The sequence below is a fragment of the Leguminivora glycinivorella genome, chromosome 21 (genome assembly GCF_023078275.1).
Source record: "Leguminivora glycinivorella isolate SPB_JAAS2020 chromosome 21, LegGlyc_1.1, whole genome shotgun sequence".
NCBI classification, from domain to species: Eukaryota; Metazoa; Arthropoda; class Insecta; order Lepidoptera; family Tortricidae; genus Leguminivora; species Leguminivora glycinivorella.
This window is the reverse complement of record NC_062991.1, coordinates 1,078,988-1,092,485: the sequence shown is the minus strand read 5'-3', so window position 1 is coordinate 1,092,485 and position 13,498 is coordinate 1,078,988. Positions and strand designations below refer to the sequence as shown.

At 38.4% G+C, this 13,498-nt stretch overlaps 1 protein-coding gene across 4 annotated transcripts in view; it reads left to right on the top strand.

Annotated features, from left to right (window-relative positions):
- The window catches only part of LOC125237416 (forkhead box protein P1-like), a 92,907-nt gene that overhangs the window by 74,769 nt on the left and 4,640 nt on the right, over positions 1-13,498 (top strand). For 3 of the 4 annotated variants that reach the window (XM_048144468.1, XM_048144466.1, XM_048144467.1), the window contains 12 exons: positions 301-406; positions 1,178-1,381; positions 2,149-2,260; positions 2,893-3,009; positions 3,378-3,486; positions 3,913-4,091; positions 4,598-4,675; positions 5,362-5,438; positions 5,692-5,793; positions 6,373-6,512; positions 10,847-10,922; positions 12,537-12,631. In XM_048144468.1, coding sequence (XP_048000425.1) covers positions 301-406; positions 1,178-1,381; positions 2,149-2,260; positions 2,893-3,009; positions 3,378-3,486; positions 3,913-4,091; positions 4,598-4,675; positions 5,362-5,438; positions 5,692-5,793; positions 6,373-6,512; positions 10,847-10,922; positions 12,537-12,631 — 1,395 coding nt within the window. Of the gene's footprint in view, positions 1-300; positions 407-1,177; positions 1,382-2,148; positions 2,261-2,892; positions 3,010-3,377; positions 3,487-3,912; positions 4,092-4,597; positions 4,676-5,361; positions 5,439-5,691; positions 5,794-6,372; positions 6,513-9,137; positions 9,305-10,846; positions 10,923-12,536; positions 12,632-13,498 lie in introns of all 4 variants that reach the window. The other variant, XM_048144469.1, reaches the window with a different exon arrangement.

The following is a 13,498-nucleotide window of genomic DNA, read 5'->3' as shown; positions in this document are numbered from 1 at the left end:
GTGATTCTGAGTACAATTGACCTAAAATTCCCTAAAAAAATCAAAATAAAAAAATTGCAAAAAAAGAAATGCTCTGGTATGGACTACCTATATTGCAAATATTGGTCTCGAGTTCGTCATTAAACAGGTCTATACTGTCAGCGATTCATGGACTGTTTTTTTTTTCTAGACTATTTTTAGACTACCAAGGTATAATAGAATAAGTCAATAAGCCACATTGTCACGGACTCTACAATGCTTTGGCCATAGACGATAGGACCATAGAAGCTGTTCCAAATGTGACGTGTGATGTTGTTTCAGAGAGGAGTCCGGCAGGTGGGGCGGCGAAGCGGCGCGGCGGCGTCGGCGCAGCTCGCCCCGCGCCGCGCCTCACCCCCGAGACCATGAGCCTCTCGCTCTTGCACGGGTACGTATACCACTAATAAAGCCACCACCAACATAATTGTGGCGAGGAAAAGCAGTGGCTTCACTCTAACGCTGTGGCTTCACTCGTATTCTGGGCCGGCTAAGGATTTGTACTCAGGCACTCTTGATGAAGCTTGCTTGCTTGATGAGCTCAAGGATATACTTATATGCTCTCTGATTGTACTTATTTAAATCTTGTCATAAGAATGGGAGAGGATCGGGTTGCTAAGAGGGCGTATCTGGGAAGATCAACTGGTGGCCGCCCGGCGGGTCGGCCCAGATACCGCTGGGAGACAGTGTGATGGCGGATCTGTGTCAGCTACAAGCCGATAATTGGCAGGAAGCTGCGCAGGATCGGGATAAGTGGCGTGCTCTCGTTTTGAAGGCTAGGATTCTCTTTGGATCGCAGAGCCATATTAGTTAGTTATAGTTATACGAAAAAGGACATTGAATGAACTATTTACTAGTGCTACAATGTAACAAGTCTTTTTCTAGAGCTATTTCCCATCTGTTTAATTTTCAATGTTTGGTTTCAACTTTCAAGGCACGATGTAAATCGTCACTACTTTAAAAAAAACTTGTATCTTCGTCTGTCAATGAAAAGAAAATTGTAGTAAGTATGTATGGGATGCACATAGACTTACTGCGTTTTAACTTTGAGGACCAGCGTGAGATACGAGATTTTTTTAAAGTAGTGACGAAATATTAGTTGGTCATTGAAAAGTAAGTACCAACAGGTAAGCCAAAAAATAACCTACAATTCTTTTCGCAGGCGTCAGCCCCAACCTCCCCAACAGCTGGGTCAGCCCACTCCTCACCAGCCCCCGTCTCCCCAGCCGGCAGCACTGCTGGCGCGCGCTCCCCGCTGCCGCTGGTCGCGCCAGACCTGCTGGCCATGCAGCTCCTCGACCAGCACTCGCAGCTCCAGGCGCTCATGAAGCAGCGGCTGTTCCACCAGCATCATATGCAGAAGCAGGTGAGGACTTTTGTTTTTATTTATATCATCAATAAAAATTCAAAAACCTTAAGAACTAAGATGCGCCACAGACACTTGTAAGAAGTTTATACATACATACATTCATACAATCACGCCTGTATCCCATGAAGGGGTAGGCAGAGCACATGAAACTACTCAAGTTTCAGTGCCAATCTTGGCAAAGAAGGGTTTGAAAGAAAACGAAACTGTGACATTGTATGTAAGATATTTATGCGTGGTGCAAATGCATCATTCAGCTCAACTGCACAGACAATTAGTAGGTACCTACCTACATATTATAGGTTAAGGTGAGTAAGTAATTGGTATTGTGCTGGAGCTTTGCTGTTGTGTCCTAGAGGAATCTGAAGACGTCAGACCTGGAGTATCCCACTGGTTCAGCACACTCTAGATTCAGTCCATAGGTTACGGTGACCGCTTTCTATCAGGCGGACCGTATGCCTATTTTCCACCGATTTGGTATAAGTAAAAACACTCTTCACTTCACCAGCATTATTTATTTATTTATTCTTTATTGCACATAAAAAAATAAGTACAAATGGTGGATATAATGCCTTAAGGCATTCTCTACCAGTATGAATGTACCTATTTGAGCACTGATTTACTGACTTCTGCCCTACGTAAATCTCAACCGAAGGCCGAACGTAATAGCGGTAGTCACACCACGTTTCACGTCAACTATTGAGGCTATGTGCTTTTGTTTTCCGTAAGATTATCATCAATTCTATCTTATTCTTTTTTCCGAACAGCACTTATCCTCGGAGGCAGCCAAGCGTCAGCTGGAACAATCCCGGCTGCAAGACCAGATAAACCTGAACCTGCTGTCACAGTCTCATCTGCCGCCTCCTGATGCTTCCCCTGGTAAGAAGTATATGGATAACTCATCATTGGTCTTTATTCCCAAGGATATCTTACATTGGCATTACCGCATCATTACATTAGGATGATTAATATCAAAACGCTTTTCCAAAATAACTTTCTCTTAAGAAAACAAACATACTTACCAATCGATAGCTGAAACGATTGGTGCTAATAAACAACTGATCAAATAAATGTCTCAATTGTCTTCTGACGAAAATGTCTTCTTATCTGAAGAACTGTTTGACATGATACCAACGTTCACTTTCCATCATCGCACCACTCGCTATCGACAAGGCGCTCATCCACACACCTTGCAACCTAAGTAAATGGTCGCGCAGCGTGCGGTTTCAGAGTAATTTCCTCCCGCGAACGCTCCGGCTGTGTAATGAGCTCCCTGCCGAGGTATTTCCGATAAACTACAGTATGAGGTTCTTCAAAAAAGCAGTGCACAAGTTTCTGAGTTTTCCCTGAGTTGCAGGTGTCCATAGGTTACGGTGACCGCTTTCCATCAGGCAGATCGTATCACTGTTTGCCACCGACGTGGTATTAAAAAAAATCTAAACTTCTCAGAGCAAAACTGTTCTGTATAATAGACATGATAGAAAGTGGTAAAAATACTCCTATATCCTCAGGTTCCCTTCAACAGCAGCTCGGCGCGCAGCAGCAACAGCTGGTGCAGCAGCTGCAAGCTGTACAGCGCCAGTACCTCATGCACGGGCCCCTCTCCGTGCCGCCTAATGCTCCTCCAGGTTTGGACTCAATTTCAAATTTTACCCCGTAGTACTCGTATCGTATCCTTCATAATGAACTACCTAGGGTTTTCTCAATAGACTGCCTTTCATGACTGTTTTTTTCTAAAAATCACATGATTTGTTACGCTACTCAGTATAAAAGTCAAACTTTATCAAAAGCCTTTTTAAAATCTACAACTGACTATTGAGATTTAGTTTTAAATATGTATGTGCTCCGACTATTTTCGAATTTTCAAGCAGTTATGAATGAATGGTCCTGGTGCTGAAAATAACAATTTATTAAAATCAATGACACTATTAGTAACTACCCTCGAAAATTCTCGATTTTTAGAAAATAAGTCACTGAATCTGATAATGTTATGCAGGTCTCATGCTATGGGGGAGCGAGATGGAAGAACACCCGCTGTTCGGGCGCGGAGTATGCAAGTGGCCCGGCTGTGACGCGCTGGCTGACGACTATCAGGCGTTCCTCAAGTATGTATACTAAGGACCTCTCTTATTTATTACTCATACTATAATGTAAAGAGGAAATTATTGGGATTGATTAGTTGACATTAGTTAATTGTTACTTTAAATTTTAATCAACACTATGTTCTTGATGTTTATTCGACACTACACCATTCACTTTAGTAATTTAGCTTTGCCTGATCTAAACAGTTTGATGTTCTAAACAGTCCTAGACCGATGACTTCTTGCTGACTTTCTACGATTTCAGTGTACCTACTTCTTCCAAATATCTAAAACTTTTACAACTGTATAGCTTTTGTAAAATGTCTTTTGGTTAATCCAACACTACTTGCTATGTATGTACGAGTACCTGGCATTAATTTCCTACTTAAATTTACATTCAAATACTGCATTTATTCTGGGCATTTAATAATATTATCTTTGGTAATCTAGGCACCTGGAAGCAGCTCACACCCTCGACGACAGATCAGCCGCGCAGGCCCGCGTGCAGATGCAGGTGGTGGCTCAGCTGGAGTTGCAGCTGCGTCGCGAGAGAGACCGTCTGGCGGCCATGATGAGACACCTGCATGCTGCTAGGGACTCTAGTCATCATCAGCCGAAACATCCTCATGGTTAGTAGTATTGACATCTTTTTTCCACTGCAGCTCCAAACTACCTCTTATGTTATCAACAGCTGAATAAAAAATGTGACCGTTTGACGGCCATTATGGTCTACATCTGCATAAGCATCCTCATGGTTTGTAGCATTGACATCTCTCTAGTTGCTTCAAAATCCTTCTATATTAGTGGCTGCAAAATTGGGACTATCTGGACTCAAGCTACCACTAGCCAGAACATACTCATGGACGTCTGCATGCTGTTAAGGACTCTAGTCATCATCAGCCGAAACATCCTCATGGTTAGTACTCGTTGCATTAACATCTTTTTCCCTTGCAGCTCTAATCTTCCACTTAATAATATCCAGCACGGAACGAAGTCATGTTGAAATTTTGTTGTAATCAGCATTGAAATCTGCCTCCTTTATATTTATTTGTCTCGCCAAAGAATATACAACTGTATTTAGCAAGTAATTCATAAATATGAGTACGATCATTATTAGAGTGTTCTGCCATTTCAGGAGCACCCAATGAAGGCACATCACCCGGACCAGTGCGTCGCCGAGTCTCCGACAAATCTGGTGTGGCTATTGCGGGTGGTAAGTTTCCAACAATGTTTATTTTGTTCATGCCGCTACATATTTGTTTTTCAAAGAAATCCATTTGACTCCCAATCTAGATATCTTTTAGAGGGGATGTTTCATTCAATATTCTTTCAAAAATATTATTTCCAAATTCAAAGTTTCTGGACGTTAAAGTTCATGTCACGGTATCTACGAATGTAATATCATCATTGCTTTGGATAGGTCTAATTCCTAAGACGTTATTTTCCGTAAGATTAGCACAGTGCTACTTGAATTCAATGAAACCCATTTTTTCTGTAAGGTCTTCCATATATGCTCGAAAGAGCTGGATTAGATGTGCAACAAGGTAAAACAGTATTACAATTTCAGTCTTTAGGTAATCATTGTTTGTTTCGTTTTCTGTTTTAGAAACAGCTGTAATGCTTGGAAAGCATGTTTTATAAACCGAATGTATTTTTATTTCTTAGAAAATATTTTATATGCTTAGAAGTTACATACGATTCTCAATAATCTCTTAATAAAACTACATTGAATTTTTAGCATAATAGTAAATAGTTGCAGCTTTTTAGATTATGTTTGACAGTTCATTTGAATTTACAATATTATACAATAAGTGACGTAAACACTGTTGGTTTAAAATCTACTGATTTTTTTGGTAGTTATAACAATTTAAGTTATACAAATTAATTCCTATTTTTCAGAAATCCAACGCAACCGCGAATTTTATAAAAGCGCAGACGTTCGGCCTCCGTTCACATATGCTTCGCTGATTCGACAGGTTGGTCCTTAGATAAGCTTTTGACTTATTAAAGTTTAAATTGTCTTTGAACTCCGTGATTTAATTCCATGAATAGACAAATTATTTTAGTATTTTAACTAAAACTAATCATATAAGAAATTATAAGTTGCACACTTTAATTGAAAACGAACTTTGTTTTATATTTCCGTGTGGTGTACCACAAGGTCCGTACTTAGGGCCTTAAGCTTAACTACAGGATTATTTTTCATTATGCAAATATTAATGATTTCAGGCCATTATAGAGTCTCCAGATAAGCAGCTGACCCTCAATGAGATCTACAATTGGTTCCAGTCAACCTTCTGCTACTTCCGACGCAATGCTGCTACGTGGAAGGTACGTTGTAGATTCCTATTCATTTACTTTTCGAAAAGAAAACAATACTTAGTTTGATATTAATAATAAAAAACTAGTCAAAGAAAAGATTATGCAGTCATTTTAATTTTGAGTGATAAAATATTTAATTTTATTATAATTTATAACATTGTAATTAAAAGAACTAATATTATTAATAATTCCTGACGATTAGGGACAACAGGTATTTGTAGTTTTTACGTAAGTATTATGTGTATTTATTTATTTTCACCAAAATTTCATTTTAAATTATAAACTTATAGTTAACGTAACAAACAGAAATTCTGGTGAACGTGAATATTATAATTTAATACTATATTGTGTACTTTATAACTGTTATTATAGTTGACTATAAAATGATGTTAACTATAAAATTGACTAGGTGTTTTAATGATTTCGACATATAAATCAAAAGAAAAAATATTTCTTACAAAACGCGTGTATACATTTCGAACGAAACTAACAATAGACTTTTCAATTTTGCACAAAGGGTTGTCAAATCACTAAAGCACCATCTTTAGCTATATCCTCGACCAAATAAAGACTAGTATAGTACAACAGAACGCCGTACGTCACAACCTGTCGCTGCACAAATGCTTCATGCGTGTGGAGAACGTGAAGGGAGCGGTGTGGACCGTGGACGAAGTGGAGTTCTACAAGCGCCGGCCGCAGCGGGCGCACGCGCCGCCAGTGCACCAGGGGTACGGACCCCGCTGCAGACCGATTCTTTACACTGCTACAAGATACACATTTTACCTAATCTTACACGTCACATTACTTATCGACACTAAAAGACACAAAAATACCAAAAGATATTTACAGACATCTAAAAGACATACAGATACAAAAAAACATCTAAACACATCAACCACATCACATCACCAAAGACATAAAAATACACTAGACAGCAAAATACATCAAAATAAGTACACTAATAGACACTAAAGTACACCTAAAGACACCAATAGGCATAAAACACCACCGAAAGACATTTAAATACACTAAACGAAACAAAAATACATTAACAGACAAAGTTCCACAATAAGACTAGTATTCGTGAAGGAGCGGACCGTGGACAAAGTGTAGTTCTACAAGCGCCGGCCGCAGCGGGCGCACGCGCCGCCAGTGCACCAGGGGTACGGACCCCGCTGCAGGCCGATTCTTTACACTGCTACAAAATACACATTTTACAAAATATTACACATTTCATAACTAAAAGACACCAAAAGATACTAAAAGATCAAGCACACTAAATAACACTAACCGACACTCAAAGATACTAAATAACACTAAAATATGTTAAAAGACACTCAAAGACACTAAAAGACTAAAAGACACAAAATGATGCTAAAGGATACTGAAAGACACTAAACGACACTAAAAGACACAAAAAGACACAAAAGAACTAAAGAACACTTATAGACACAATAAGACTAGTAATCCTGAAGGCAGCAGTGTAGACCGAAGACGAAGTGGAATTCACCGCTAAGTAGTACACTGCTACAAGATACAAATTTTACCAAAATATTCATAACTTAACTAAATGACACGAATAGACACTACAACTACAACTACATCAAAAACACCAAACGACACTAAAAGACACCCTTAGACAATACAATCACAAAATTACACCAAAATACACCAAGCGACACTAACAGATACCAAAAGTAACTACGCTAGAAGGCACAGAATGATAACAAAGGACACTTAAAGACACCAAGAAACACTAAAGGACACTAACAGATTCTAAATGATACCAACGACATTAACTGAACTCTACGACACAAGACAACAAAATACACTAATAATCACACTCAACATACCACACATTCCATTTTATTCAGATAATTATACTAACAAAGAGTTTTACAACAACTCAAACACTAGACTGACTTATTACAATATACCCACACATACCTAAACATATTTCAAGATACCAAGACAAATTACATTTTATACAGTTCACTTCATACTATGCTACCGACAGATACACAGACAACAATAAACTTGTCTAATACACTTTTAACAGATATTCTATTCATAGATTTCATCACTAACATTTCACTTTGACGCAAAATTTACTCTTTTCACTGACTCATGAGATGAACACTTACAAAACATTAGACTATAACATGATCTATACTTTTCACACATACTTTTCTGATACAAAAACGTATCAGTGTAATAAATGTTTATTGAGTGTATTCACTCAATAAACATTTATTACACTGATACGCTTATGGAATACAAAGTGACAATGGACACATACACAGACACCGTCGTACATTTTACAGAACATACATACGCAGACACACTGGGACTAAAAGATAATACACAAAAAGAAACATCTTACACTCATACACCTGGACATATGAAAGTTATAACTGAATTTGTAAAATAACTAAATGTTTGTTCTAAATTGCATAAAATCACATCTCCTTCGAGCTACTTAAAAATAAGAGTTTCGAACAATACTTTACACAGAATGTATTGAAATTGCAAAAATACAAGATTACGAAGGCACTTGTATAAATGTAAAATGTTATTCAGATATACCTGCTCTACAAAATGACTATATTAATTTTGACAGTCATGAGTTTATACACTAACTAGATGATATTTCATCATAAGGTGCAAAATAACAATACTAACAAAGTTTAAGAAACAAAGTGATAAATCCTAAATTACTTATGATACACATTATACTCATATCTACATCAGACATTTGACACAATAACCACATTTGGAACACTCCACAATTTTTGGATTCTAACATTTTAATCTTCTAAATATTTTCTATCTAACCTAGAGATACTTAACTCTTTTTGTGTAAATAAACGTTTGGTCTCGTTTCAGATTTGGATTTGTAATTTTTGTGTAGTTTATTTTGAATCATGATTGTAAGTAGCCTTATAACCGATAGACATATTAAAACTGTAATCATTAAATTTGTGAATTTGTAACCACTTCGCTTCTGAACAAATGATTTCTTCAATTTCCTTGTTTGTAATATTTTCTTCTTCTTTATGATCAGTTTCATCATCGGTTATATTGCTACGAAGTGTGAGGTCATGTACTTCTGTATTTAGGACTTGTTATTTGTGTGTGTTCGTGGGTTTCAGCGCAACGGTGGTAACATTTCTCGCTTGCCTATTAACCTCTCCTGTCCTTGGGACCTCTGGGCCATCCTGCATGACAATCGTTTCTCCACGACGATCTGACGCGTTTCCATCGTCAATCTCCTTGACGATGGAAGCGTTATGTTGTACTCTTATAAGTTTATTGTGTGGGATATGTCAGCTACTAATCGGGTTGACTTGTAGAACGCGATCCGGACGAACCTCTCATTGCACAAATGTTTCGTGCGGTACGAAGACGACTTCGGATCCTTCTGGATGGTGGACGACGCTGAGTTCGTGAAACGTCGGCACCTGAGCCGAGGACGGCCGAGGAAGTACGAGCCAGCCCCGGGACCGAACCCGCCCGCACAGTAAGGACGCGACCGCATCGAGCTGCGACCGTCCAACGAACGGGATAGGGATAGCTTTTTTCTTTGTCTGGATACAGCAATTTTGTAAGCAAATACTATACAGGCTCAGTGCCTCATAAATCTTGGCCAGGATACAAAGGAATGTTCAGCTCCATCAAGGATCATGATGGCCAAATTGGAGATGATGTTGATGACTATATTCCCGATAAAAATTAAATTGATACCTTTCGTTGTAACTGAAATTCAATTGCTGAATCCAATAAGTTTTGAATAATTTAGAAAAAAGCTAAAACTCAAAGACTATAATGATTTGAATGTAAATTAAATCATTTTGAGCTGTTGTAAAAATGTAAATGCAATGTTGTAAATTTTGATTTTCTTTGTAAAAATATTGAAATGTCCGAATCGTTGGGCGATCGCGTCCAAAAAGTATACGTGTGTATAAATAATCGAAAATTATCATGTAAAATAGTAGCTGTGATAATTTTTGATTTTAATCTAGTTCGATGTTTCTGACAATTTTGTAAAGTGTATCACTGTATCTAAAGCTTTAGATTAATCAATATGTTAGAATGTTACTAGAACCACTACGTGTTTCAAAATATTATAGTTAAAATTAATACAATTATGTGCTCACACTTCTAATTCTCTAAATTCTACCTCGGTAGAAACTAGCGCATATTCGGTAATAATAATTATGAAATGTAATATCCTTGAAGTTCTAACAGCAAAAAAGTAAGAGTCAGAAAAGTGTTACTTTTAAATGGAAATGACGAATTGTAAGCACATAAGAAAATTATTAGACTCCTAGAGTGCAAAGCTATAACCGATTGTTTTGCTATAGATTTTAACATCACGGTATTGTGACTGGTCTAATATTAGCTTTAATCCATATGTTGCTATTGTAATTTCTGATATTTTTAATTTTATCGACTACCATTACTGAATTATGTATGAAAACGATGTTTGTCTCGATATGCATGTTGTAAGATGAATTGTAAGAAGGATCGTCGTTGGATACCCAAGTAAGATTGTAGAGATCTTAAACTTCTCTTGATTCCATTTTGTCATCAGCATGTATATCCCAATTTTGTACTAGCCTGTCTGTCTTGGCTTCTTACGCTTTTGCATCTTTGTCGCATGTTATTTAACATTTTTCTCTTTTCTCATAAGCTTGCCTTTTTTAACTTTTTATCTTTCCATTTTATTCTATTTATCTTTCTGACACACACACACACATCAACACACACCACTGTTACAGACGAATTGGATTTTTGATTCAAAATTTGACACTACACATTGTACACATTTACACCATACACTCGTGTAAATTGTAGTAGCGTGATGATTTTATCATCATTTAGGTATAAAAGAAGAGGTCTAATGTGGCCGGGGGTAATGTTTTATTTACATTTTTATTTTTGAATCCGTCAAATCATTAAAAATATTAAAAGAAAAATTAAGAAATCTTGAAATTGATCATACTTTTTTTTAATGTTGAAGTGGTAAGGACTAGCATTTCATTTGTTGTTAATTTGACAGGTTCATGGGAGCACAGAGTCCTCCGATGATGACCAGCCCTCATGGCTACAGTGAAGCTCTCAAACGGAATCTTCAGGTATATTTTTGTGTAGTATATTTTAAATATATATATTTTCAATCCGGGGGTCGCGGGTTCGAATCCCGGCTCGTTCCAATGAGTTTTTCGGAATTTATGTTCGAAATGTCATTTGAAATTTGCCAGTCGCTTTTCGGTGAAGGAAACCGGACTAACTTCAATAAGGCCTAGTTGCCCTTCGGGTTGGAAGGTCAGACGGCAGTCGCTTTCGTAAAACTAGTGCCTACGCCAAATCTTGGGATTAGTTGTCAAAGCGAACCCCAGGCTCCCATGAGCCGTGGCAAATGCCGGGATATAGGTTCGAATCCCGGTAAGGGCAATTATTTGTGTGACGAGCACAGATATTTGTTCCTAAGTCATGGATATTTTATATAAGTATGTATTTATCTATTTAAGTATGTATATCGTCACTTAGCACCCATAGTACAATCTTTGTTTAGTTTGTGGCTAAGTTGATAATAATAATAATAATAAATAAAATATATCCTGAAGGACGGTACGGTCGACATTTGTCGGGCATGCCGCCGTCCCGGAGAGTCACTCAGGCATATCATTTCCGGTTGTTCTCATCTTGCTAACGGCGAGTACCTGCACAGACATAATCTCGTAGCCAGGATTATTCACCAGCAACTTGCTCTTCAATACGGCCTTGTGGACCGCGAAGTACCGTACTACAAGTACTTGCCTGCGCCAGTTCTTGAAAATGGTCGTGCCACGCTCTATTGGGATCGATCTATTATCACTGACAGGACTATTGTAGCCAATAAGCCTGACATTGTGATAATAGATCGACCGCAACGCCGGGCCGTGCTCGTTGACATCACCATCCCCCATGATGAGAATCTCGTGAAAGCCGAGAAGGACAAGTCCAGTAAGTACCTAGACTTGGCTCACGAGATAACCGCCATGTGGGATGTTGATTCAACGATCATTGTTCCGATAGTCGTTTCAGCGAACGGTCTCATAGCGAAGAGTCTCGATCAACATCTTAAGAGACTCTCGCTAGGTGGCTGGATCAAGGGCCAGATGCAGAAGGCGGTGATCTTGGACACGGCGCGGATAGTCCGACGGTTCCTCTCTCTGCAGCCCTAACCACCGGCAGCTTGGGCCCTGCCCTGCTGCTGGCGGCACCCTAGGTTAGGTTTTTTATAATGTGTTTATATGTTTTTTTATATTGTTTTGTATGTGTTTTTGTATTTTACTTTTATATTCATATTATAAAAAGCTTAACCTAAGAAGCAAAATAAATAAAGGAAATATAATAATAATAATTGTAATGTATCCCTTGCCTTTAGATTAAAATGTCTAAAAGGGCCTCTGTGCTGTTGGCTTCGGCCCCACGCATGCCTCCCAAAGGTCCGGGACCCCATGGTCCCGAGATATGGAAAAGACAGACAAATAATAATAATAATAATATATACTTTATTGTACACCACTTATTGACAATGAGATTCAGTACAAAAACAAAACGTATTAAGAAGCAGGTAACAACAGGCGGTCTTATCGCTAAAAAGCGATCTCTACCAGACAACCTTAGGGATCTGTGTTGATCTGTGTAAGGTGTCACCAATATTTATTTATTTTTATTTATTGAATGTATTCGTTTTATTTCAGGGTATGATGGAGGAATGCAACCTGTCATACATGTCGAGCGAAGATCACATCATGCAGGGGGCGGAAGAATATCCTTCGTCCCACGATGACTACAGGTAAGTTGGAAATTGTTTGATAATATTAGCTTCTTATCCTCGGGGTAACGGATATGGAGAAGCGCTGGTAGCCCAGCAAAAGCGCTGGTAGCCCAGCAGAAGCGCTGGTAGCCCAGCGGTAAGTACGTGCGACTTTCGTTCCGGAGGTCGCGGGTTCGAACCCCGGCTCGCACCAATGAGTTTTTCGGAATTTATGTGCGAAATGTCATTTGATATTTGCCAGTCGCTTTTCGGTGAAGGAAAACATCGTGAGGAAACCGTACTAATTCCAATAAGGTCTAGTTTACCCTTCGGGTTGGAAGGTCAGATGGCAGTCGCTTTCGTAAAAACTAGTGCCTACGCCAAATCTTGGCATTAGTTGTCAAAGCGGACCCCAGGCTCCCATGAGCCGTGGCAAATGCCGGGATAACGGAAGGAGGATGATGATCCTCGGGGTAACAGAAATTCAAAATTCAATCTTGACGTCAGTTTGAAAATAAACTTGAAATAAACAAGTAGGGCACTAGGCCATTTATATCTAGTTTTAGGAGGCGACTATGTTCTTAAATAGAAAAAAAAACAATAGGATAAGTAATTTTCGACACATTTAGTAATGAGACTAACAGGTACAGACATACCGTGTTGGTACGGAATCCTAAAAATATATTAATAATTCACAATGTCAACGATCCACATACATAATGAAATTTCACCTTTGTGTATTTCATTCTTGCTGACACTTAAGAAATTGTCGAGGTTTATACCAATTTTCAGTCGAAAAATTGTATTTACCATAATTTCAAACGATTTTCATTGTGGGCTTTTAACAATTTGTTGTAATTGGTCCTTCGAGCCGCATATGAACTAGCAACCTATAGACACAGTAGG